At 48.4% G+C, this 26288-nt stretch overlaps 2 protein-coding genes across 2 annotated transcripts; one reads left to right on the forward strand and one right to left on the reverse strand.

Annotated features, from left to right (window-relative positions):
* Positions 1–698: 698 nt before the first annotated feature.
* Positions 699–8404, reverse strand: rce1a (Ras converting CAAX endopeptidase 1a). Its single transcript, XM_030337953.1, has 8 exons — positions 8028–8404; positions 7657–7759; positions 7419–7502; positions 6675–6753; positions 5962–6129; positions 4968–5039; positions 4700–4762; positions 699–3841 (listed from the first exon to the last, which is right to left on the reverse strand). The coding sequence occupies exons 1-8, from the start codon at positions 8195–8197 to the stop codon at positions 3612–3614; spliced, it is 969 nt and encodes a 322-aa protein (XP_030193813.1). The 5' UTR covers positions 8198–8404; the 3' UTR covers positions 699–3611.
* Positions 8405–9029: 625 nt separating this feature from the next.
* On the forward strand, positions 9030–26177 carry peli3 (pellino E3 ubiquitin protein ligase family member 3). Its single transcript, XM_030337952.1, has 7 exons — positions 9030–9410; positions 16759–16980; positions 19386–19515; positions 19972–20073; positions 20726–20992; positions 23706–23894; positions 25159–26177. The coding sequence occupies exons 2-7, from the start codon at positions 16787–16789 to the stop codon at positions 25792–25794; spliced, it is 1518 nt and encodes a 505-aa protein (XP_030193812.1). The 5' UTR covers positions 9030–9410; positions 16759–16786; the 3' UTR covers positions 25795–26177.
* Positions 26178–26288: the final 111 nt, after the last annotated feature.

The raw sequence follows: 26288 nt of genomic DNA on the forward strand, positions 1-26288 counted from the left end.
GTTGAAGGGAAGTTTTCTGAGAATGTCTGTTCTGGTTGACTATGCGCCTGCCACTCAATCAGACAATTCAGTTGATTTGCTGACCAATTAGGGCATCTCTTCCCTGACACATCGAGGAATCCGTCTTGCCATTCGATCACATTTGCACACGTCCTTATCACAGCTCAACCACAGGTGCTTGGATACCTTGCTTCTCAACGGCGGAGGGATGTAGACAGGGATTTATTTACATCCCTCAAAACAAACCTACCGCAACTTTAATAAGAATAACAAATATTTGAGTATATAACTACGAACAATTAACTACAGGTCTAAAGCATACAATGAGTATGTATGCTGCGCATGTGAAACCATACATTTGTTGTTCTGCACATTTCATATTGAGGATAACACAGTTGAAGAGTTGAGTAGGGCAATGTGTGGCTTTAGCTTGCCACATTACGTGCACATAAACGCACATTGTCATTTAATTTCTATCCATCAAAGTGATAATCATATCCAAGTCAACTTGCAAGGTATTGAATGACAATTGTAATGGGCAACTGTGCAACAGAGAAGCCATATGCTCTCAGCCACGAGGCGTTAGAGCCTTTGATTAGAAACATTCATTACACCGCCAGACCATAATTGATTCACACCACCACATTGAGGACATTTAACACCATGTGAAATTGATTGTACTCAGCGCTGTACTCCTGCCATGTGAAAACATCGTTTATTAATGTCAGACTTATTAGTGTAGTCTCTGCGGTGAAAGTAACAGAAAGCAAATTTCTCTGAAACGTTTTGTTTTTATTTACAAATGTTTCACCTTGTTACAGTATGAGATGTCCAAGACTGTAAAAGAGTGGCATATTAAAACAGGCTTTCTGACCAACGGGATGATTGCATTGTGCAACTGTGGCACGTGAACGTAAAACACACGCAGAGATGTCTGTACAATCTGTTCACATTCTCCAAAATAGATTTGACTACAAAATATAGCGTTCGTACAAATATCTGTGAGGTTCGCTATTTATAATTATGGCCAATTATAAATCTCTGTCGTGGTCAAAATGCATGTTTAGCCATTCGTATTCTGGTAGTTGGAAACTAAAACTGCAGCGCTGAATATAACTTAGCAAAAATAGATTCTTGTGTCCGTTCAGCGTATATGCAGATGATGCATGGTTATTAAAATGAAGACTGTTCTGCAGAAGATAAATATGCCGGTGTCTTTGTTCAGCACAAGGGGGAGTGATGACGCCACACACCCAGTGTCATACATTTCACGTCAAACTCAAGTTAGGAACAGAAGCTTTTTTTTTTTTTTTTTAAATATAAAATTCAATTCAAAAGCAGCTAAATATCACAGAATTAAAAGCACATTTTGACGGGTGATAAATGTGACGTCCAACAGCTGTTGAGCACAGTCACAGACCAGTGGAGAGTTCTGACGACCTCGCCTGCATTGTAATGTTAATCTAGTCCACGTTAAGATTCATACTTTGTCGCAGGCACAGAACAGGATTCTGTAATATGCAATTCATCAAGTAGCTGCCCAGAAAGCATCCGCTCTCCCTGAAACGAGGTGGGGACCGAGGATGATAAAAATACAGTCGGATGCAAGCATTGCCTACTTTGTCACTACGTGAATTCATACGTCAACCACCAAATTTGGGATCTGTGAATGTTGGGGAAGAGAAATGTAGAAAGGGAGACCGAGTCCATTTGGTGTCCTACTGTAGCACCCTGATCATGTGATCACGGAGAGCAGCGAGAAGAGTGATGTCAGAGATCGAGGCGAGCTCGTAGATTGATGCATTCACTCATCTATGCGTCAATCTACTCTATTGGGATCTAGCCAGAGGAAATCCAGAAACAATTATCTACAAATATAAAAGCACATGGGGAGTCAAGTGTATTTTGTTGCAGCGATGGTTGACTGAGCCAAAGTCAAATTGCAGGGGCCCTTCACACAAGAGGGCCTCTACCAAAGACACGTAACTATGTTGCCCTCTGGTGGAGAGACAAAGCAAGTGCAGCCCAACACCAAAAGCACCATACACAGCATTGTTGCTACCATTTCTACTTCTCACTTGTAGTTCTATCCCACTAGCCTAGAACACGCTATCATTTATTGCTATAAACAAAATAACAATAAAAAAATACTCAGATTTCAAGCTCAGAGCGTTTACATTGCACAGTGGTCAGCGAAACACCCGCTCAGAGAAGCCTACATTTACATATCGTCGAGACTTGTACACCATGGGTAAATAATATGATCGTGTTATGCGTTCTAGTTGAGAGCATCCACAACCAAAAGCAAAAAGATGGAGGAATTCAACAATCCCAACATTTACTTTTAAGAAACCGAATGTAACGGGGGACATTGTGGAAATACCCGATCAGACATATTTCAATTCTACACAAGGAAATGTTGGCAATTCAAACTTCGTTCTTTAAAAATGTTAATGTCATCAGCACAAGCACTTGGGGATTTCCCCCTAATCTGTATTGCAATTATGGTCTGTAGCAGCATGCGAACGAAGTGGTTTAGAGAGTCCATGTCGCCAGTGACCTACATCTGAGCTTCCCCATTCTAGTACACATTTGAACACTTTATTTTTTTGAAGGAACAATTCCACCCACACAACTAGTTATTTTATGAAACCACCGTAAAACAAATGAACTAAAAGACCCTCAGACCCCCAGGCCCGCACACACACGTGCGTGCACACACACGCACACACACAATGCCAATTTGGCAAATCGAAAGCTTTGGGGGGGCTGGGTGTATTGTTGTTGTGTTGTTGGCCGACTACAGAAGTACCTCGAAAAGAAATGTGGAGAACAGCAAGGGGTGAATAAATTGGCAAACGGGACTTCAGCTGCAACTAGTCGTGGTGGTTACTTTGCCTGTGAGTTTGCTGCCATCTGGGGCCAGAATCCATCACCTGTGTTCTGAACTCACAGAAAAAAAAAAGTGTAAAAAATACAATGGCCTGCTTCTTAAATTTCGAACTTAATCCTTTGGATGACTGTTTATTTATTGGAATCAAATGGATGTATAATGTAGCTTTAAAATTGGTCCCCATTAGAGAGCAGCAAACATAGGTGTGGTTCAACTCAAACAAATAGTGGGGGGGTTACTCTAGACAACAAACACTTCCATTCCATCACAAAACGAATGCCTAGTGATGCGACCGGCCACACGAACCCTGCACTCTTTTAGCCAATACCAACGGAAATACCAACCGCAATAACAGTTGCAGTATTTGCACGGTAACACTCCCAACCCACCATGTCCCCCTAGCCAACCGTCATGTGTCCAGAAGGCTGCAGCTCGTCAGTAGCACCGGTCAATGTTACCAACCGACGGGCCTGGGCTTCCACACCAGAGTGATCCACCCCGCCCCCACGACGGGGACGCTACCACCACCGCTTTGCTAGGCTTCCCTGGTCGGTAGCCCGTAGCACGTAGCATGTCCGTCTCACACCCCTGCCCCCCTTGGTGGATAGGCCGGCACCGGAGGAGGGCTCCAGGGCTAAGCCGTCCCCACCGGGCCGGATCCAAGACCCAAGACCCAGCCTAGACCGCCGGGGGAGGGGGCAGGGCCGGGAGGCGGGGCTCAAGACGAACACAGCGAGGTGAGGCGGGGGGCCAGGGTGCAGACGGGGGTGGGCGGGCTGTAGTAGGCGGGCTCCGTCATGGGGAAGAGGAGGAGGAAGAACAGGCCCACGCCCAGCAGGTAACAGGCCAGCACGGTGGTGCGGTGGGGGTGGTCCAGGGCCGCGCTGACGGCCGGGAAGCCCATGTAGTTGCAGAAGGAGTGGCACATCACGGGCCCGATCAGGTGCCCTGGGGAACGCCGAGGAGAAGAGGGGGGGGGGGGGGGGGGGGGGGGGGGGACCGTTTGTTGTGTTCGTACCGTCGGTGCTGGAGCTCGACGCAAACAAATGAGTCGATAAAATCAATAACATGGGGTTTGCCCCCTCTCGTCCTACAGATAAAATAGTTTGATACATCCTTAAGTATTGTGGCAACCCGGCCGATGCCAATTAAGGAGTTGCCAATTAAGACGAGGCCGCGGGGGACGAGGCCGCGCCAGACAACGCCGCGAAACGAGCCACGCCGGTAGCAGAAGCAGCCATGCTACGCGCCGGACCACCGCTGCTCCGAAAGGCCACTCGAGGCTTCAGCAAAGGGTGGAGGAGTATAGTTTGATACATCCTTAAGTATTGCGGCAACCCGGCCGTTGCCAATTAAGGAGATGAAGAGCACCTGAGGAACCGGTGGAGGAGCAGCTTAAATAGCCTGCTTCTCCATTCATTCGGGGCTCCCTCAGCCATGTGGCTCGTGCCGGGAGGGAGCCGAGTGAGAGACAGTCGCGGGAGAAGCCGGGAGCCGTAGCCACGCCGACCTCACCGACGGACCAGACCCGGAGACCCCTCACCCTTTTTGCCCCAGTGCGGAAGAAACTTCAGTTAAACCGTTGCACCGCAACCGTGCTCGAGCGGTTGTTTCAGAAATCGCAGCCGTCGACGACCAGGGTTGCCACAGTATCCAAAAGTGTATGATCGGCTAAGGTAGATAATCGGCTCCAGAACAATTGATTTGAAGGCCATTTACCAACAATTGAGGAATAATTTCCAGTCCGATAAAATTATTCAACGTGCATATTTAAGGTGGGAGCTGCCCCGAGGTGAGGGCCCTTACCAGTTCGGATGAAGATGAAGGCAGTGTAGGCCCCAAACACCGCTGTGTAGGAAAACTGGAACACTGCAGCATACCACAGGGAAGGAGGGGGAGGAAGAGAAAAATAAGGTAGAAAGGAGAGATGAGAAGGAGAATGAGAGAAAGATAGAGAAAGATCATTGACTCATGGCCAACCCGTCCCAGACAGAACGCATGTGGCCACTAGGGGGCCACAGATGATGATGATGATGAGGATGATGATGACGATGATGATGATGTTTGTGCTCACCTGCAGAGAGGAAGATCCCAGAGATAGTCCCTTGTCTGAAGCGCAGCAGCTCGATGACGTGGTGAAAGTGGGCTGGTAAAGAGAAGTGTATCGCTTGATTAAAAAAAAAAAAATCACACATACAGGATGATGCGCAGTGGTAATGATCGCAAAAGGATTTGGCATGCAGGGAGGGGATAGCCGATTGACGGCCTGTGAAAAGGAACAGACGAATAATAATGTGACTCGGTAATGAAGATGATGGAATTAACTCTACACTGATTGTTGAGCAGTTACACAAATCAGGATTTGGCTGGAGTTTAAACAATATGGTCCGCATGGTCCATCTTAGTCGACTCTCCGAAAACAATATTTGGGCGCATTTCAAATGCTGCTTTCCCAGCAGTTGACAATGCAAGGTCTTTTGGCGTCAACCCCATGGCAGGAGATATGTCTGGCTGCCATTTGAGATTACAGCACAGACTATTGAAAACAGATAAATTACTGGAAAGCGACAGGGTGACTGAATATAAATCTGGGAATCGATATATCGATTGTTTTCGCTCCATTCAATGTCAGCCAAGTATCATAAGCGAAAATCACTGCTGCATAGGGAGAATATCTTTTTACCTTCATAGAATTTTTTGGGGTATTGCCACACGTTTACATTAATGGAAGTAAATGGACTGCATGGTAAATGGACTGCATTTATATAGCGCTTTCATCCAAAGCGCTTTTACCCAAAGCGCTTTGCAATATTGCCTGACATTCACCCATTCTTGCACACATTCACACACCGAAGGCGGAGTCAGCCACGCAAGGCGACAGCCAGCTCGTCGGGAGCAGGTAGGGTGAGGTGCCTTGCTCAGGGACACCTCGACCCTCAGCTGGGAGGAGCCGGGGATCAAACTAGCAACCTTGCGGCTACCAGCCAACCCCGCTCTATGATACGCACCACGGATACAAGGCCTGGGAGCCCAGTGTCTGGAGTGCGCCCGAGCGGCAGCCTACTCACCCACGCCAAAGAAGAGGGGGCAGGTGATGACGGCGAGGGAGGGGCCGGCGCACGGCACCAGCATGGGCAGCATGCAGGCCCTGAACACCAGCTCCTCCGTGAGGGGGGCCACCACCTGGTTCCTCAGCCAGCGCATGTCGCTGGCACACAGGCTCCAGAACCACGGGTCTGCGGGGGGGGGGGGGGGGGGGGGCCAGGGAGGGAAGGCGCGTTATATTGAGACATTTTTACTTTTAGGGCATTTAGCAGACGCTTTTATCCAAAGCGACTTACAATTACATTACACACAAGTACATTGGTCAGAAGAAGAGAAACAATACACCGCTGTTGGTACGGTAAGGATGCTCATAGAATGAAGTGACAAGCATGAACAATTGTTAGGTTGACCCTTTCCCTGTACACAACGAAGATAGCTAGGATAAGACGCTAGGATAAGACGCTACACAATTCTAGCCGCTATTTTATAAGCGCAAGGACCTACAACATACAATAAGCGCGTACATTAAGTGCCAGGAGGTACAGTACAACATACAATAGGTGTGTAAGCGTTAGGAGGAGAAAGGGTGAAGATCACCACGATTTTAAATTCTTTGCACGACTCGACTCCAAGCCAATTCAATTTGCTACCCCCATTAATTTGTTAACTCTGTGATGCCACCCTGCAAATGCTCTTCACTACATCGTTAGTAAAAGAAAATTAGACTTTTTCTCACCAAGGGCTACCCGTAAACCATCCAAGAAGCCCCAGGGACAGTCCATGGCCAGCTGGGTGAGAGGGCCTAGGAAGAGTACCTGGTACACAGAGACATGGTCAGTAGGACCAAGCATTGCTTAGTCCCATAATGGGACAAATACATGTAGGATGTATTGGCATGGAACAAACAGAAGGAGGATTATCCTTGTTTTGATAGGATAATGCAAAAGTCACCTTAACTTTGTGTGCAGAGTTGCATGGTTTTAGTACCTGCCCTAGGTTGATAGCTTCCCAAACCTTACATTCAACAGTTATGCACCCAAACAATTCATAAAATTATCAAGGAACCTCATTACTCAACACTTGGCCACTCGATGACATGACATCATTTTGAAAGTAACTACTGGCAACTACACATTACTGGCCAGTCAATTGACTTCAACATTGATACATTACTCATAGTAGCTGTGCTGCATTGCAAATAGGGACACCTCTCATTCAAATCCACACTATGATTACAGATTATTGACAAATAACATGTTCCAGTTATCATAAAACATAACCAAAGAGTGGCCATCACTTGCTTTGCAAAAGGCTGACCTGAATATACTCCCACATGATTCCCACATGACACCCATACAGCCTACTTACAGCCCCTGGCCACATCTCAGAGTGAGTGTGTGTGTGTGTGTGTGTGTGTGTGTGTGTGTGTGTGTGTGTGTGTGTGTGTGTGTGTGTGTGTGTGTGTGTGTGTGTGTGTTACCATGGTGAGCAGCAGGGGAAGTATGACGGCCGGAATGAGCCCCTCAAAGCGGATCCCCATCAGAGCCAGCAAGGAGGGAGTTGGCTGATGAATAGACATAACACACACACACACACACACACACACACACACACACACACACACACAGTTAATGGCCTTGTATCCATCACATAATTTCGCTTCGAAGCCCAAATCATTTGCCATTGCCATTTCCCCATCATCTGAGAAAGTGACTCACCCTTACACCTGTGAATTCCTTCCATGTCCACACAAAAGCAGGTGACAGCGCAGACACTATCAGCACACTTGTGAAGCGCCTCTTGATCACCGTTGGGTGATCCCTGTCAGAAGGAGCCGGTACAGGAAGGGAAAGGGGTGTAGGATCGAGTAACGTTTAAACACCCGTTATAATCAACAACATTTAACATGTCAAGCTGTCACCGCCAGCCGAGCTGCAGGGACTTGAAGACTTTCTGTATAAATCACCCGTTTCCTTATGCAGCAGGAAGTTAGGTTAGCAGGTCAATAGCTAACACAAAACACAGGCTATAATCCAGGCTAAGTAGTTGCAGTCTTAAGTGCTAAAAAAAGAAAAAACTAAAACCTTACCTTGGTAGGTCACTTCTCCATACATATAAACTCCCAACGTAGGAACATGCGAGTAGTAAGCAAGAAAACACTGATATCCAGCACAGCCCGTCAGGGGGTAAGAGCTCGCCATTGATATCCATGTCCTCTTTGGTCCGATGTGAGGAGAATAACTCGTCATCATCTACCATGGCGAGGGAAACGGATCCGTGGCTCGTGTAAAAAAGGAGTGATGATTTGGCAATAAGTTTGTTTCTTCACCATCCAACGCGGAAAGCATTGGACACGATATAGCTCCGTAATTGCCTGTTTAAGCCTTTTCAAAACAAGATAAGCCTGGCGTGCTAGTGAGTTCTTTTTTTGGTCTCCGGGCGGCGCTGCATTTCTACGTCATCACGCACTGCCGCATACACCTGCTTCATCCAGGGGGTACCTGTAGATGTCAGCAACTGCAAACTGCAACATGAAAAAATTGTTGTGGCCCACTATTTTATTGGTGCAACATATTAACTCTTCCATAAATCTGCGTCTTAATAAACAATAGAAACAGGGGGGAAACGGTACAACTTGACACGCCAAATGTGGTGTTATGTGATATCATCATCATTCGTTTCAAATAGATGACAGAAAGTTGATCAAATCCTCATATTCAGACCGTAATTTCGTTTATGGAAAGACAAAAAAGCTAATTTATTGTCTTGTGTTTTAACTCACTCACGAAGCTGCCCATCTGGACCACATGTTTTTTTTTAGGCTAGCCTTTTAAATCAACATCGTCGATTAAATCACCTCAAAAGGTTACACCGTTTTCCCCCTCGCTTAGGACAGACTATGACAACGCCGTCCGTGGGCACAACGCAAGCCCCTCAGAGTTCCCCGTGTGAAAAGCGCATGTTGGCCCCCGGCCCCTGAGCAGACCGTGCGCTCTACAGCTGCGCGTGGGAGGGCTCTGTGGGCGGGGCTAGAATGTTGTGAAAATCCGGAGGCGGAGTTACGCAAGGAGCACGTGACCCTACCGACCAACGGCAGGGACGCGGTCGGTGCGAGCTCTAGAGTGTGTATGCGCGCGTGTGCGTGTGTGTGTGTGTGTGACTCCGCGTTTTCTCTCTATTCTCTATGTTGTTCAGAGCGCTAGGGAGATAGGCGTGACAACGGACGGGGGACGTCTGGTTCGTGACTGGTCTACCGGAGAGAGGAGTACGCATATCGTGTAGTGTGTGGCCCAGCGTATTCGATGACAGCGGAGAAGAGGCAATGCAGACCGTGCGCTCCTACGGTTGTTCTAGACGAGTCCTCATCGCCAGTGTTATTTTAACGCAACGCTTCTCGATTTCAAGGCCGTACGGGGACTGACGACCCAGGGAATCGCACAGCCACCGGACCACACTCGTCAAACATCAGCGGGTAGCCTATTTATTTTAATGTTGCCCCCCTTTTTACCCTTTGTATTCGTGTTAATAAATGCTATGTTGTCTTTTAAGGGGCGGTCGGTCGTTTCCCCTTTTCTCTCTCCCTTATTGTTCCCATGTTGCCAGTATGATAAGGAGTCTGAGTGGTGCTTTCATGAGGTGGTGATGATGATGATGATGGTGAGGAGGAGGAGGATGATGATGGTGACGGGGATGAGGATGAATGTGGTGATTCTTGTTTTGTCTGCTCCGTGGAATCCCTTGTGTGCCCGCCTTCAGAGCTTAATTCTAGAGAGGAAAAACAACAAGTCTTCCTATAAGCTACGATGGCAAACACATTTTGATGTCCATAGGCCTAGATAAGTGACAGATGCTGTCCGGATTAATGTTGTTGTCTGTTCTCTGTACAAGGGGCTTTGTCTTGGTTAGACAACAGTCGTCATGTTTATACCGCATCTTAAATAGTATTGTGTAATACCGTATAATGCAAGCCCGTTGCAATCCGGGGGGTGAAGTCGCAGACATAAACAAAACAATGGGCATAGGCTCATCGCCGAGGAGAGAGCGTAGACGTAGGCTACCATTCAACACATTGTATCTCTTTGTGTTCAACAGTGATGGAGGAACCTGTTGTGTGTGTTTTCCAATTGTATGTTTCTATGAATCGTCTCGCGTTGTCTGCGATTGTTCCAGAATGCTTATGGTTAAGCAGAGATAGGCTTTTTCATGGGGCCACCGAGTAGGCCTAATCACTCGCAGATGTAATGCGCAAGATGGCTCAACTCTGTTAGTTGAGGAGGGGGCACGCACGGAGGTGTTGAACGTTGAATGACATCAATGAGGAAAGCGTTCACCTGGGGAAATGGATGACGGAGCTTCTCCGATGTAGCTCTGACTGTCACGCTCATTAGGGCCTTAGGGTGCTCCCAAGGTGGCGTCTATCTTTGAGTAACACCCACAAGTGGGAACCCTGTCTAGTTTGTTATTGTCAACACAGACCCCACCTCCAAACTCCATGTACACTAGTAGCGTCAAGTTACAAACACAGAGACCAAAAACATAACCTACCTATTATGAAACATTACACACATGTGACACACAAACCGTGGAGGGTATTGTAGTATAACAGAACCCGGGGGGGAAACGTTGAATAAACATATTATTGTGTCTGGTTTGCTGGGTGGAACTTTAGTGTACAGGTACATTTCCCTTGGCACACCCCTTATATTTTAAATACAGAGAAAACAAATTATGGTCAAAAGAATGGACCAAATAATTAGGGGTAAAGGTGAGAGTGCGAGAGGAACACATGGGTAAAGAGGAATATTAGGGGATTTAACAGAAAAAGAAGAGAAAAACAGTGTTGGGGGATGGTGTAGGAGGAGACTCATTTGATTGGGCGAGGAGGGGGGTATTAATTGGGTTGCCAGTTGTGGTAGGTCTACCATAGCCGCCCACTTGTGCCAGGGTGAGAGAGACCGTTAAGAACCTAAAGAACATAAAAGGTTGTCGATATGTATATAATATCAATAGGATATATCTAAAATTATTAGTGGTAACTAACATATTGTAGCCGCCTTAGACCAAATCGCGCAAGTTCACATTCAGTTTCTCCCTGCCTCAAACTGGTCTCAAGCTCAAGAGTTGCGAGCCTCTCCCAAAAGGTTAGAAGACAACAGGACCAATCAGCAGTAGGGGGCGGGATTTTCAGCTCATCATGAAACCAGGAGTGTCAGACAAAGAATTTAAAAAACAAGGGTGGCGCCAAAGGCAAGTGTAGCTGTCGCTGGACCAATCAAAAGCATTTATCAGAAATGGAGTGAGTAACAAGGTTAAAAGATGATTATAAATTTGCACAGAGGGCTTTTCTCAGAGGAGGGGACGTTTTGGCTGTACTTTCTCCTGTATTTGGCAAGAGCTGTCACTGATGTTATTTAATCCGATTGGCTGCCATTTCTTGAATACCATAAGGCCGCTCCCCTTTGTATTGACGTATCTTAATGTGTTCAGGGCGGCATTTCAATTCTTCACAGATGACTCTAGCCTCTGACTAATTCTACCACTGATCCCAGTGTGACATACTTCCCCCCCCCAAGCAAGTCTCCCTGATTTCTGTAGGTTTTGGCTTGGTTTCTCCAAAGGACAGGGGTTGTTGGTGGGGATGATGTGGAGATAAGATGGAGGAGGGGTCGATGGAACCATCCGGAGTCAAACGACGTCAACACACATCATCGATATCATGATGCCACGATGGATTGGCCTATTTTGAGGGATGTATCAGATTGTTGTGATGTGTCGTTCATTCCCGTAATCTTAAAGACTTGCTTGCATGGCAGTTGCTTGCATCTTCGATCGTCTCAATGGAAAATTGAAAAAAAGCAATGTTTCTACCTGCTTGTCGAGATATATATATATATATATGAATGTGTTACTATTTTATTTAGCTCTTTCTCTCATTCAGCTATATTACTATCGAGTTATTTTAGTCAATGTTTTTCTTTTACAAAGCGAGCTGGAATGATTTTTTTTAATTGGTACGTCATTAATGATATGGGACAGGCCTTCTACTCAAGGATGCCTTGAGGCATTGGGATTCAAACCCAGAACGTTTCGGCTGTAAGGCCAGCAGTTTAACCACTAGGGTGTATATCCTGCCCTTGTGTGCATTGAATGAATAGCGACAGCCAACCAAACATGGTCATATTCTGGATATGTTTAGTGAAGGACTACTGCTGTACAGGCGTGTGACGCGCTCCCCATGTGACGCACATCAGTCTGCTTTGATATGCAAACCTTTCCCAGGGTGCGACTACCGGTGCTTTCATCCCTACGTCTCTCTCTGGTTATATCTGGTACAGTACTCACAGTTTCAAAATTCGCCACTCACAATTTGGCAAAGATACGCTCCCCTCACATATGGAATGATCAGTTAATTCCTTGACTTTCACTCAATGGTATACAAGCCCACTTATTCTAACTAGCTGAATTTACCCTATTTCTTGTCCTGATTGACCGTTCACAAGCTGGACTTAGCACACTTCTTGTCCTGACTGACTGTAGCCGAACTTAGCACACTTCTTGTCAGCAGTTTAACTACATGAATCTAGCAGAGTTTCTAGACCTGACTTATACAAGCTGAAATAAGCACACTTTTAGTCCTGAGTTATGTAGGCATCATTTAGCACACTTCTTGTCCTGACTTATACAAGCTGAAATTAGCAAACTTCTAGTCCTGAATAACACTCCTTGTCCTTACTTATAGGCATTCTACACTGAGTTCAGGATAATTTTTTTCATTTCGTAAGTCGCAGGGAGGTTCTCTTGCAGTAATTCCCATAGGGCTTAAAGCTAATGCTTACTATATAGATATAGTGTTAAAATAAGCAGAGGGGCCTGGGTAAGAGTTGTGTGTTGGTGCACGGGCCCTTCTTTGTGGTGCTGAAGCGTGCATTGTGCTCCAGGGCCAGTATTTTAGGGGGTCTCCCATTATTGCAGCATAATTCTTGATGCAATACTCTTGTTGTGGGGTATTTTGGATATGAGAACAGTAACAAATGCCTTGCCATCATCCGTCATTCGTCCATAATTAGAATCGTATTAAAACCAAAAAATAACATGGGAAAAATGGGATATAAACTACAAAAATAGGAATACAATAATAAACCATAAACGTGTGTGTGTGGGCCTGTGGCTGTGTGTGTTTGCGTGTGTTGGGGTTGGGGTGGGGGTGGGGGTGTGTGTCGGGGTAGGTGGAGGGATGGTACTACTATGGAGTGTGATTTAGCACAATAAAAACAGCCGTGGTTCACTGTGTTGTGATGGGATACGATGTGTGTGGACTGGGTTTCCTGAGACCTATTCCAGTGCAGTCTTCCTCACCCAGCCTCTTCTCTCACTTTGGACCATAGTGTTATTTTCCTTTCTTTCATCTTGCTTCCTTCCATTATCCTCTCCTCCTCCTCCTCCTTTGTCTTCCATTGTCAGGTGGCTCTTTGTTTTTTCCCTCTCTCGCTCCTCTCCCTCTCCCCTCTCTCCATCGTGTCTTTCTCAAGCTGCGTCTCTCTCTCTTCCATCCTGGTTTCCTCCAAGAAGAAACCTCCCACCATCTCTCTCTCTCTCTCTCTCTCTCTCTCTCTCTCTCTCTCTCTCTCTCTCTCTCTCTCTCTCTCTCTCTCTCTCTCTCTCTCTCTCTCTCTCTCTCTCTCTCTCTCTCTCTCTCTCTCTCTCTCTCTCTCTCTCTCTCTCTCTCTCTCTCTCTCTCTCTCTCTCTCTCTCTCTCTCTCTCTCTCTCTCTCTCTCCCTCCCTAGGACGTGGCTGTGGGTTGATTAGAAAATGCGTGGCACACAGAAGCAGGCCATCCATCACCCTGCCAAAAGCACCGGCATGGACGCGCCTGGCGGCACTCGTAGCTCAGCAACGTGCACAGACACAAAGAGACCCCCACACACACACTCACTCTGGGCAGTCTCTCTCTCTCTCTCTCTCTCTCTCTCTCTCTCTCTCTCTCTCTCCTATTCTCGTATAATCGATGTGTTCCATGGTGTCTATCTAGCCTCACAGTAACGAATGGCTCGACGTGGCTTGATTCACCTGTACACTACCATAATCCCGGTCCCTCCCTCCCTCCCTCCCTCCCTCCCTTCCTTCCGTCCGTCATCTCCCACCCTGTGCTTCCTCTGGCTCTCCAGAGTCTTCCACTGTTGAGAGGATGATGATGGTGATGTACAATATCACATGATCCACTATTATTACCCCTCTTTCCTTCCTGAACCTCCTCACAGTAGAGAGAGAGACACGCACACACACACACACGCACACACACACACAGTTTTAGCTCCAACCCTGCCTTTTCTTATGCACACACATCGCACACGGTGTCCTTCCCATGATGCCCTCGCCGTGGTTCTCAATCCTCATGAGCCACTCACACCCAGACCACCTTCCCCACCCCCATCTGCCAACCCAACATCCAGGGGAGGGGGGGGGGGGGCTGATGGAGAGCAATAGAGCTAATGAAATGGCAGCCGGCTCGCTGCCATCCGTCATAGGATTATGAGAAGAGGTGCTCCGTTCGTTGGGGGCCGTTTGGCATCTCCAAGTTGACTTGTGGGTAATGTAGTCCCGGAAGACGGAAACCCTAGAATACAAAGTACCCATATGGGAGTCTCACCATTATCTCTTAATCCCTGTGTGTGTGTGTGTGTGTGTGTGTGTGTGTGTGTGTGTGTGTGTGTGTGTGTGTGTGTGTGTGTGTGTGTGTGTGTGTGTAGCCCCTTAAACACTACAATTGTGACAGTGAAACAATAGTCAAGGTGAAAAAGAAGATTCATTTTTTTTACGAGTCACTCCGTTCTGAAAACTTTCGCGGGCGCTCCATACTGCGGAGCTGTGTGTTGCAGAGCCCGCCCTTGTAAAAGCGTTGCGGCCTGTTATTTAATCTCTGCAACAGAGAGGAAGAACAAAGCTCCCACGGCGTGTGCCCGCGTTTGTACGCGTGTGTGTGTAGGTGTCTCTCTCTCGCCCACTTTTGATTAATAATAGGTTCTGGGAGCTGGTGTTTAAAACGTTTGAGTTAGAACCAGGGCCTTTCTGTTTAACGTGCGTGCGAAGATCAAGGCTGAAGCCGTAATGGTGATCCACGCGAGGACACGACCAGTCGGAAAGGGGATTCAAACTCTTGTAGCCTTCCTTCTACTATCGGGGAAGAGAAACGTTTGAATTATTGAATGACTGTGTGTGTGTGTGTGTGTGTGTGTGTGTGTGTGTGTGTGTGTGTGTGTGTGTGTGTGTGTGTGTGTGTGTGTGTGTGTGTGTGTGTGTGTGTGTGTGTGTGTGTGTGTGTGTGCGTGTGCATGCGTGTTTATGATAGTGAGGTTGGCATGTGCACATGGAGCGAGAAAGTCTGTGTGTGTTCAGTGAGAGTGCGCGAGTGTGTGTGCGTCTGTGTGTGCTTTAATTAGCAGCTACCTGAGAACACTCTGAAGTGGCACGCCAATAAAAGAAACGCTGGGCAAATGAAAGCCGATAATATCGTGGCATCCGCGCCGCCCTTCCTGTTGGGCCCTTCCTATCCCTCTGGGGGAAAGTCGCCGATGGCGTTGTTAAGACTCCCAGAGATACGGACAGCTAGTCGATTGGTGGTTAGCTGTGAAAGCTTTCCAAATGGCAGCGCTTATCGAGAAAGGGGTGGGGGATGCGGCCGGTGCCCTGTTGTACTCCACTTCCTCCTCACGCCAAAGACCTTGTTTCTTTCTTTTTTTCATTTGCAGCTGTTTCCAAAACGGGTCCCAGAAGCTCAATTTGAACACTTCCACACAAAGGGAGGAAATCACCTCTGAGGTTATGATAGGTGCTGGAGCCGGGGGCGGGGTGGGGGTGGGGGGGGGGGGGGGGGGGGGCAGCAGATGTACAGGGTTTGTTTAGTGACACAGTGAGGGGAAATAAAAGGCTGAGCGCCATGGGTCGGTCCTGTTGTTGTTGTTATTAGTGATGGTGTCATTATAGGGAGCAAGGTGATGCTCTGTAAATGCCCTGGGTAGACAGAACTCACAGCACTTGATTGGTATTTTGCAATGGGATTGTTCCAGCGGTGTTGGGACAGTAATGACACACATTAGGACCACCGTCTTCAGCTGATCTTTGGGTTAGTGGACGAATGGGCTGGATTCGGTTCTGGAAGTTTAGAAATGATTATATGTAATGATAATACCACTCGCTTACGCAGTCCTTGTATTAATGCTAATTCAAATCTGGCTCGTACCTTTTATGAGACTCATCTTTGTTAAAATTGGGGATTTCGCAATTCAGGAAAAAATAGACCTCAATGTTGGTTTCTGGTCAGAGCTGAGGATAATTCCGATCGTTATTATAAAAGTCTTTTGCATTGTATTATCTTTCTTTTTATGGTGGGAGAGGGTTCTGTGAGGTTTTACAATGCAGAATAACGTGGTTGATTCACCCTCAGGTAGGGCCGGCAGAGAGATGCCTCGGTTGTGTTTGTGTTTTCACCCAGAGAGCCTTGCACTGTGAGGCACGAAACGTTAATGAGAGTTGTCCACAGATGCTGCTTGTTTGCATTGGGAGCACTTTGTTATTCAAATAGTTTTTCCACTGTGTGTGTGCCCCCGTCTGTGTGGTTTGTGTGTGTATGTGTGTGCGTGTGTCTCTCTCACTATCTTTCTCACACTCGTTTCATGGCCAAAAACATTGCATTTGCATAGTCAAAACATTGTTGTTATCCATAAAATATTTTTGAAGTATTTGACGTTAATAGGGGATTATCTCTCCCTCCCTCCCTCCCTCCCTCTCTCTCTCTCTCTCTCTCCCCCCCCCCTGCCTACAGCTGTGGGCCCCTGTTGCGGCCGGAGGGTATGGTTTTGGAGGGTAGCTCGGAGGCCCTTTGTCCCGCCCCGTCTCTGGAGCTGCGCCCGTCCTGCAACAACACCAAGAGCCAGCCGTCGCCGCCGCCCCCGCTGCCCCTCGGAACCTCCGGCCCGCAGCCGCACGACCCCGTCTTCCCCAGCGACAAGGAGCCCGTCAAGTATGGGGAGCTCATCGTCTTAGGGTGGGTACCATCCCCTCCCCCCCCCCCCCCCCCCCCCCCCAATCGCCGTATCTCCACCCCCCCCACACACACACACACACACACACACACACACACACACTCCCCCAGCCAGCAGTGGCACAGTCATGGTTGGGAAGAGAGTCAATAAGGCCCTTTGTGCTAGGCAGCTTGGTGGTTTTGCATTGGAAATTACGTAGACATTTTAATGAAATTGAAATTATTTTTTGGGGGAAATTGCGGTTCATATTTGTATCGCGGCACCGAAGTCTAATAAGATTGTATTGTTTATACAGAGCAAAGCTCACAGAGCGAAACTGTGCCGTGGCATTTTTTTTCCCCCCGATTGCTTCGTAAAGGACTGAAGTCTCTTTTGAATGTTACGATTGAAAAGGATTATTCGGCATTCGTCCCGACGCGGCATTGTGCTTTGGGCACAAGTTAACAATCCATACATGCGTACGTTCATTTAAACTGGAGAAGCTCCCAAACAGAATGCGAAAGTGCTGCAGTGTTAAAAAAAGAATAACTTTAGAGAATGCAGAGTAGCTTCAGAGATAAGAAATGCAAGGCAAGTCATTTTTTTATTGTGTTTATTTATTTGATTAGCACAAACCGTTACAGGGCACATCATATATCAGGGCAGTTCCTATAACACTTTTCACTTTTTCATATTTCTAAAGTTCCGCAACCATTGTACTGAGTATGACTCCAACGTTGTTTTGTCAGTCAGAGGTACAAAAGCGTATCGAATGATATTGCTACAGTTATATCTGAAAAATCCTGCAGATGACTTTAATTTAATTAACCTGGATCTTGTTTTGTGAGAGCCCTCTCCTGAAATAGGTTCATTTAATAAATAAGACCGACTGGGTATTGGAGTCTCTGAACAGTCAGACAATCAGACTAATCATTGCAGATGAGCCACGGCGTGTTGGGGTGAAAAAGCACGCCAACGTCACCGTCTAGCCCGTTTTTGTTTGTCAATGAGCCAGAACATAGCTTAAACAGCTCAGAGTCATCGCTCGGAAACCATGACACAAACAAACACAGACAGGGAGAAAACCCAAGGGATGTCTCACAAAAGCAATGTGTGTGAGGGAGATTTGGAAGAGGGCATGTTAAGGTATGCCCGGATTAAGCCATTACTGGATCAGGATTATGAGTTGATGCTTCATTTGGCATTGTATCAAGCTTTGAGTATTTCTACAACAACAATCGGTCATCTATCTTGTTTCTTTTCTTAAAGTAGTGTCAGAATGTCGTTTGATTTAAAAGTACTCGAAGCATGTTCATGTGAAAAATCCCAAATGACTTGGACAATGAAACACATCACAACTTCTGCTTTCGTTTCTCCCTCTGAGAACATTTGGTTGTCTGAAAGCCATTTGGTTCCTTTGCGCCCTGTCCATTGTGGCGGATTATCATTTGCATGAGGCGGACATTTAAACCTCTCCCGGTGGTGACCTGAGGGTTGCTTTCAAAAGCACGCCATGTGTCGACGCGGTACACTCCGGCGGGGAGACGGGGCGATTCAAAGAGGGGAAACTCCACGCTTTCATGCATTATGCTGCAGATCTAGAAGGTGTTGCAAGATGCATGAATAACGCCATTCATAAAGATTATGAATAACGCTCATGCACTTCAATCTGGGCCTATTGAATGACACCATCCTATAGTCATAACTACGTCGGCTACAAAGGGCCGGTCGGAGGCGGTTCCACCCCACCCTGAGGCCGGGGGGGGGGGGGCTGGTTCAGGAAACCCCCGTCCCGCTCCTGAAGAAGACACCGCCCATCCCACCCCGGAGGAGTTTCGATTTGTAGAAAACCAAAATAGAACTGTAGTCAATACTCAAGGGACGAGTACAGATTGATCCTCCTGTTCACAAGAACGCGTGCCGTTAAAAATAAACAACTGCAACGTCACAAAGAGCTCCTAAGTAAATAAGACAACAGTTCAGTGATTTAAAAATATCCAAACCAAATGTAATGCTGCGGGCAAAACGTCCGTTCGCTTCTTTCAATGTTTAAACGAGGTGGGGCCTTGGTCCGGGCGCGGGCGACGATGTCGCTGTAGGGCTCCGTCTGGGCGACCTCTCGATGGCCTGCTGCTGCTTCACCGCTTGTGCATTTCAATGCGGGCAGTTTGAATCAAATCATTGTATAGTCCTAACTACATGAGCTACAGACCTCAGGCACTGCTTCATGCTCCGTAATCAAGAATCCAAAAGAGGAAATATCCTCCGCCTTCAAACACTTTAGCAGGCTGTCCTTTTCTGGGACCGAAAACAAGACACACAATCCTTCAGCCGTACCCTAAGGTGCAGAGAGCGGAGGAATGCGTTCACGTTACAGTCTTCCTTTCCTCTGCCCCCCCCCCCCTCCCCTTTGCGTTTGCGTCCTCAGGCACAACGGCTCGCTGTCCAATGGCGACAAGGGGCGACGGCGAAGCCGCCTGGCGCTGTACAAGAGGCCGAAGGCCAACGGCGTCAAGCCCGACGTCATCCACAACATCTCCACCCCGCTGGTGTCCAAGGTGAGTCCCCCCCCCCAGCCGGGGGCGGTAGATGGGAGAGGAGGGGGCTTTTAATGGAGGAGATGAGAAGCAAAGGTGGGCCGCTTGGGGTAAAGGAACCAGCTGTGGTCTTTTAAGCCGCTGTCGGTTCTGATTGAAACCCGAACCTGCGATTACCGATTAAGGGAAGTGCTAGCTGTGACGATTGGGCAGAGGGGAGTTTTATATTGGGCGAAACGATTTAGTAATTATGATCAAATATTTTGTTCTCTGTTGAAGTTCATGTAATGATGATTATGATTATAATGACGATAATGAAAACAACACAGCTGCCCATGAAGACCGAGGATAACGTGTGTGTGTGTGTGTGTGTGTGTGTGTGTGTGTGTGTGTGTGTGTGTGTGTGTGTGTGTGTGTGTGTGTGTGTGTGTGTGTGTGTGTGTGTGTGTGTGTGTGTGTGTGTTGCCACATCAACAGGCCCTCAGCAACAAAAGCCAGCACAGCATCTCGTACACACTGTCGCGGAGCCACTCGGTCATTGTGGAGTACACCCATGACACCAACACAGACATGTTTCAGGTGAGCATCACACACACACACACACACACACACACAAACTAACACTCACACTCACACACACACGCAGAAAGGCCATGGGGGAACCCATGCCGCTTCTTCCAGGTAGGTTACCTACATATCACACTGACTTCATTATACTGTATCAAGTGTTACTATGTTACTATGCAATGCTATTTATAAGGGCCTTTTATATGACATTTTTTTATAATTTTAAATAATGTACTCAACAAGTAATGTTTTCATGGGTTTCACCCATTAACATTAACAATGCCACTCCTCATTATGGGGATAGATGTATTTCTCTATCTTTACATTTACTTTTTTAGTCTTATTATTATTTTTTTTTAAATATCCCCAACACTCTGGTACTTTCCGCTGTGCCAGCCCCATGTCCAACCTGGCATTAATAAAGCCCCCCCTTTTCCCAGAGTCCTTCATCGTGGACCCAACACAGGTGTGGCTCATCACATTGATTACGCCGCCCCTCTCCTTTAAGTAGTGGGGCCCGTTCAGTGTGCTCGGCCTCACTGGTTCAGTGGGCTTACCCCCCCACCTCCCCCCCAGCCCACCTCCCTCACCCCGACACGTGGAAGGCAGTGCTACGGGTCAACTGAAGCCCCAACTGACCTGGTCTTGTCCTCCACTCCGGCAGATTGGCCGGTCCACCGAGAACATGATCGACTTTGTGGTGACAGACACGGCTGGCGGCAGCGGCGGCGGCGGCGGCGGCGGCGGGGGCAGCGGAGGGGGGGGCCAGGGCGCGGCCGGGGAAGGGGTGGGAGGAGGAGGAGGAGGCGGGCAGTCGGCCCAGAGCACCATCTCGCGCTACGCCTGCCGCATCATGTGCGAGCGGAGCGCGCCATACACCGCCCGCATCTACGCCGCGGGCTTCGACTCCTCCAAGAACATCTTCCTGGGGGTGAGTGGGGGGGGGGGGGGGGGGGGGGGTCGGGAGTATGATGTCATGGGTATGATGTTGCGTATGATGTCACATGTGTGATGTTGATGTCATGAGTATGATGTTCATGTTGAATGTGCACAATGCTACCGTGGATTATAAAGTAGTTTACAAAAAACAAGCTTTATAGATAGATAGATAGATAGCTTGATATTTGATTCAACTATGAGTCGTCTATGTTTCAAGTCTAGTGGTTCCACTTTGAAAATGAACCTCCTGTTATCGTCAATTTATGTTTAACAATCTGAAACTATGAAATATTAAAAAAGCAATATGACAAAAACATTCTTACCATAAATAACCGGTGCCAATTTCTGCTCAACCCAAAAATATCTAAGTGACAGTTGGCATTTCCTCAGTTTTCCCAAACGAAAATCCCCATTCTTTAAAACGAAAAAAAACGACAGCAGAGGTTTCGACGGCAATTCAACGGCAAGGCAAACCGTGCGAGACATGCACCTCGCTAAACAAAGCACGCCCTACCCTGGTTTGCAAATATCCTGTCAAAAGTCATTTGGCCCACGCCATTCAGCCGGGGGGGGGGGGGGGAGCAGCACATAAGGCAAGTCTCTACGGTATCGATATTGGATCTAAACGTTAGACACGGCCTAACGTTGCGTTGCAGCAGGTATTTCTAGTTTCATCTTTCCCTGCGTAGATCGCTGTGTCAACTCAAACACTCTCCGGGAACATTTGAAGGGGAGGAAAGGGGAGCTGTACCCTAGTGTCTCTGGTGCTTCCTGGTACACAGTGTCAAGAGTGGGATGAGGATGCGGACGAGGAACGGTACAACGGTACTCATCAGAAAATGAGACCTTTGTATAAGGAGGTTCATGTGCGATTGCCAGGTGACCTTGGCGTTAAAAACTGCGCGACATTTTTATGCATTTGTATTTTGGGGAGGCGTTTCTTCTCGGTCCGATGAGTGGGGGGTAAGCTTACGGGGCCAAGATGTCGGGGGAAACACGATCGAGGATGACATAAGTACAGAAATGGAGTAAACAAAATGAGTCACACAACTTACTGGGGATGAAAAAAAACGGTCAAGAAATGGTTATCAATATCTACCATGATGCATCAACAACAAGTCCAGCTCTGGTGCTGTCTTTCAATGATGCGTGCAATAGTGTTGACCAACACGAATGCATGTATACGTCCCTGCTGGCAAACAGGGCCGGCCGCTATACTGGGTGTATACTGTACACAAGGAAACTATATATATACCGATGCAGAAAGGTATTCCAGCTAAAAACCAAGCAGGCCAACAGAAACCAGCATTTGACAGGAATGTAGCTTAATAGCCACTTTGCTGGCTCCTGTGTAAGCGAGGAAGCCAGGAAAACACACGCACACAAGCACACACACACACACACACACACACCGTCACAGACACACACACACAGTCACAGACAAACACACACACCGTCACAGACACACACATCGTCACACACACATACACCGACACACAGACACACCGACACACACACACACACACACACACACACACACACTCCCTTTAACGGCTGAAACAGAGCATTGTCATTCAGGGGATGGCACCCAGTGCCAAACTCCACAATAAGCACTATCAGAATAGGTGCAAATAGTCAGCAGGAATCTCTTCTTCTTTTTTTTTTATCTCCGGAAAACACGAACAAAACGGTTCGTCTGGTAACGGGATGACATCACCGCACCACAGATATGAGGCTTACATCATCCCCTGTTCTACTTGTGTGTGTGTGTCCCCTCGGGGTAAGGTAGAAGGGGGGAGGGGGGGGGGGCACTTAAGTGTGATGTCTACAGGTTAGGCTGATGTCAGAGCCTTGGCGGTGACGCCATCTCATGCAACATGCATGGGCCGTACAACTGGGGCAGGAGGGGAACAGCAGCTCACGCAGTACAGGCCGGCGGATCGTATAAATGATGAATGATTGGAGCTCCCCCCCCCTTAAGAAGGAGCCTAGATGTATCAGCCCCCCCTCCCCCCCCCCCCCCAACACACATGGGCACTCACACACACACATACACACACACACACACACACACACCTTCCCCCCGCATAGGTTGGCAGTCAAGCCGACTGGGTCTGGGTAAGGTATAGAGCGAGGAGGGAGGGGGCAAGGGGGTGCAGATGATATTGAAACCAGTGGAGCGAGTGAGAGAGACAGAGAGTGACGGCTAATGAATGACAAAGGAGGACAAAAAGAACGATTCGCACAATCCCCCGTTGGTGCTTATTGTGCTCTGTGTCAACATGGCTGTGCCACTCCCCGAAAGCAAAAAAAAACGACTTTCATGTGCTCTTTTTGTTCGTCGGGGTGGATGTACCTCTACCTCGCTGCTGCGGTCAGCATTGTGGTCAATTTGTGCAGTGCTAAAAATAGCGACGCACACATAGAAATCCACCTCATTCAGCTGTTTTCTGCTAGCATCGCCACCGCTAGCATAGCCGTTAGCGCTGCGTTTTGCTCACAGCTTTCTATTTCCGTGCTGCCTCTCCATCAATCACTGGGCTGACCTTGAGGTTCGACGTGTGTGTGTGTGTGTATCTGTGTGTGTTCCTGCGTGTATGTGTGTGTGCGCCTGCCTGTGCTCTTGTGTGTGTGCTCATCTGTGCATGTCTGTGTCTCTGTGTGTGTCTCTGTCTGTGTGTGTGTGTGTGCGGTCCCCCCCTCAGGAGCGAGCCGCTAAGTGGAGGACCTCTGACGGTCTGATGGACGGCCTCACCACCAACGGGGTGCTGGTCATGCACCCGGCGGGAGACTTCGTGTCCGAGCCGGCGCCGGGCGTGTGGCGGGAGATCTCCGTGTGCGGGAACGTCTTCGCCCTGCGGGAGACGCGCTCGGCCCAGCAGCGGGGGAAACTGGTAAAGAACACGCCGCCGATGGTTTCACTGGTTGACCCCGTTGACCCCGTCGACCTCATATCTGTGGAAATGTTTGTGAACATTGGGTCCTGTTATATTATTTTGTTTCCCATATTATTTCCCTATTTCTCATAAATTTCCCATTTCTTTTACCTGTTGGGAAATAAACAAGTCAACAATATGAGAATTAAGGGAATATTACAGACGAAGTACAGAAATGGGAAACTTTATGAGAAATTAGGAAATAATATGGGAAATTGAATAATATAACGGGACCCAATTTTCTACTGGGTTACATTTACATATACATACATACAGTGCTCTACAAATTAAATATATTATTATTATTATTATTTCCAACCCCAAATTTAGCTTATTTTAGTGTGTCTGCTTCCAGACTAAATAGTTTGGACCCAATCAACTCCTGGCAGTGATGTCTACGTCCCAATAAGCACATCATCGCTCTGCTGCACACTGAGTGATTAGTGGCTGTTTGCTATTTTGTATAAACCACAGGCCTATGAGACCTTTGTTTTCTAAAATGGATCATCAAATATCTGTAGCTCATGAGCTATATCTATAAGTTGTGAGCTATAGCTCATAAGCTATAGATATTAGAAAAATCAATTTTGGCAATCTCCTGCGACTCCACATGCAAATCAGGGAAACCAATAGGGGTCACGACCCCAAGCTTCGGAACCAGTCACCATGCATGAGTGAAATGTCATCAGGCTGAAAGGTTCGGTAGGCAGGATTTAACCTCTATTATTTGATGGTTTGTCATTTGTTAGCTTGTGGTAGTTACAACTTTTGAGCATTCTGGGCCTGCCTCTGTATGGGACAGGGCTTTCAGACGTGGATTAGAATAAGTGTATACAGTGGCCGGTCTACAGAGGGTTGATTTGAAACCTATTACAGACACTTTTCCACAGTTTACCACCGCTGGCCGAGTCTGTGTTTGCCAAATCCGCGCTGACAGAACCAAGCCTGCAGTCGCATGATCGATCCAAACAAACACACCGCGAACCAAAGATACAAATCTAACGTCTGGACGCGGGACTAGTTATCGTCGGGATCTCCTCTTACGCCTCTCTCCCCCTCTCGCCCCTCGCCTAGAGTAAAAGTCGGAATAACAAAAAATGAGCGCGAGGTCGTCTCCCTTCATTTTCCTATGCCACCAATTTCCAGATTTTTCTTATATTCCCTCCGTCATTTTTCCATCCCTCCCTTTCCTCGACCTCCCACGCTCTGCCGTCGTCCCCAGGTGGAGAACGAGTCCAACACCCTCCAGGACGGCTCCCTGATCGACCTGTGCGGCGCCACCCTGCTGTGGCGGACGTCGGCGGGCCTGCGGCGCACGCCCACCCTGAAGCAGCTGGAGTCGCTGCGGCAGGAGCTGAACGCCGCGCGGCCCCAGTGCCCCGTGGGCTTCAACACACTGGCCTTCCCCAGCCTGGCCCAGCGCGAGATCGTGGACAAGAAGCAGCCCTGGGTGTACGTCAACTGCGGCCACGTGCACGGCTACCACAACTGGGGCTACCGCAAGGATAAGACCCCGGCGGCCGGCGGGGTCCCCGGGCTCGGGGGCACGGCGCCCGCCGCCCTCGGGGGCCCCGGGGGCTCCGGGGGCGACCGGGAGTGCCCCATGTGCCGGCGCGTGGGCCCCTACGTGCCCCTGTGGCTGGGCTGCGAGGGGGGGCTGTACCTGGACGCGGGCCCCCCCACGCACGCCTTCTGCCCGTGCGGCCACGTGTGCTCGGAGCGGACGGCGTCGGGCTGGAGCCAGATCCCGCTGCCGCACGGCACGCACGCCTTCCACGCCGCGTGCCCCTTCTGCGGCACCTGGCTGACCGGGGAGCAGGGCCACATCAAACTCATCTTCCAGGGCCCCGTCGACTGAATCCCACCACCTCCCCCCCCCATCCCCACCAAACCCCACCCGACCCCCCCCACCCCCCCCCGGGCCCCGGTTCATAAAGAGAGGGAGGAGGGCGGGGAGGAACGACACAGAGACAAAGAAGACGGCGACGGCGGAGGTGGTGGAGGAGAGAAGGACCGCCAGGAGGGATTATCCAGGCTGGAGGGCTCTGGAGGAGCAGATATAAATACCGGGACAAAGGGACTGTTGTGAGAAGGACTGCTGTAGTAATCGGCCCCCCTGAAAAGAAGACGAAACAAGCATAGCAAAACGACGCCAAGGTTACAATAAAAAGGGAATTCATGACGGAGATGTTGGTTGTACTGGAGAAATATGTAAATAAACTGTGGCTAAATGAAAAAGAACCGTTGTCTGCCTGACGTCTTTTGTTGTCGTTTTTGTTGTTGTTGTTGTCGAGGCGATGCCCGAACAAAGACAGGCTTTCTGCATTCCAGCTGTAGTGTTGGCAGGCGTCT

The sequence above is a fragment of the Gadus morhua genome, chromosome 17 (genome assembly GCF_902167405.1).
Source record: "Gadus morhua chromosome 17, gadMor3.0, whole genome shotgun sequence".
Lineage (NCBI taxonomy): Eukaryota > Metazoa > Chordata > Actinopteri > Gadiformes > Gadidae > Gadus > Gadus morhua.

Bases quoted from the DNA above. Each gene is read 5' to 3' on its own strand.
- rce1a (XM_030337953.1), bottom strand. From the start codon at position 8,197: ATGGTAGATGATGACGAGTTATTCTCCTCACATCGGACCAAAGAGGAC. The intron at 7,760-8,027 runs GTAAGGTTTTAG...TCCTTCTGACAG, and splicing joins TGGAGAAGTGACCTACCAAG to GGATCACCCAACGGTGATCA. The intron at 7,503-7,656 runs GTGAGTCACTTT...TCTATTCATCAG, and splicing joins AGGAATTCACAGGTGTAAGG to CCAACTCCCTCCTTGCTGGC.
- peli3 (XM_030337952.1), top strand. From the start codon at position 16,787: ATGGTTTTGGAGGGTAGCTCGGAGGCCCTTTGTCCCGCCCCGTCTCTG. The intron at 20,074-20,725 runs GTGAGCATCACA...CCACTCCGGCAG, and splicing joins CCAACACAGACATGTTTCAG to ATTGGCCGGTCCACCGAGAA. The intron at 20,993-23,705 runs GTGAGTGGGGGG...TCCCCCCCTCAG, and splicing joins CCAAGAACATCTTCCTGGGG to GAGCGAGCCGCTAAGTGGAG.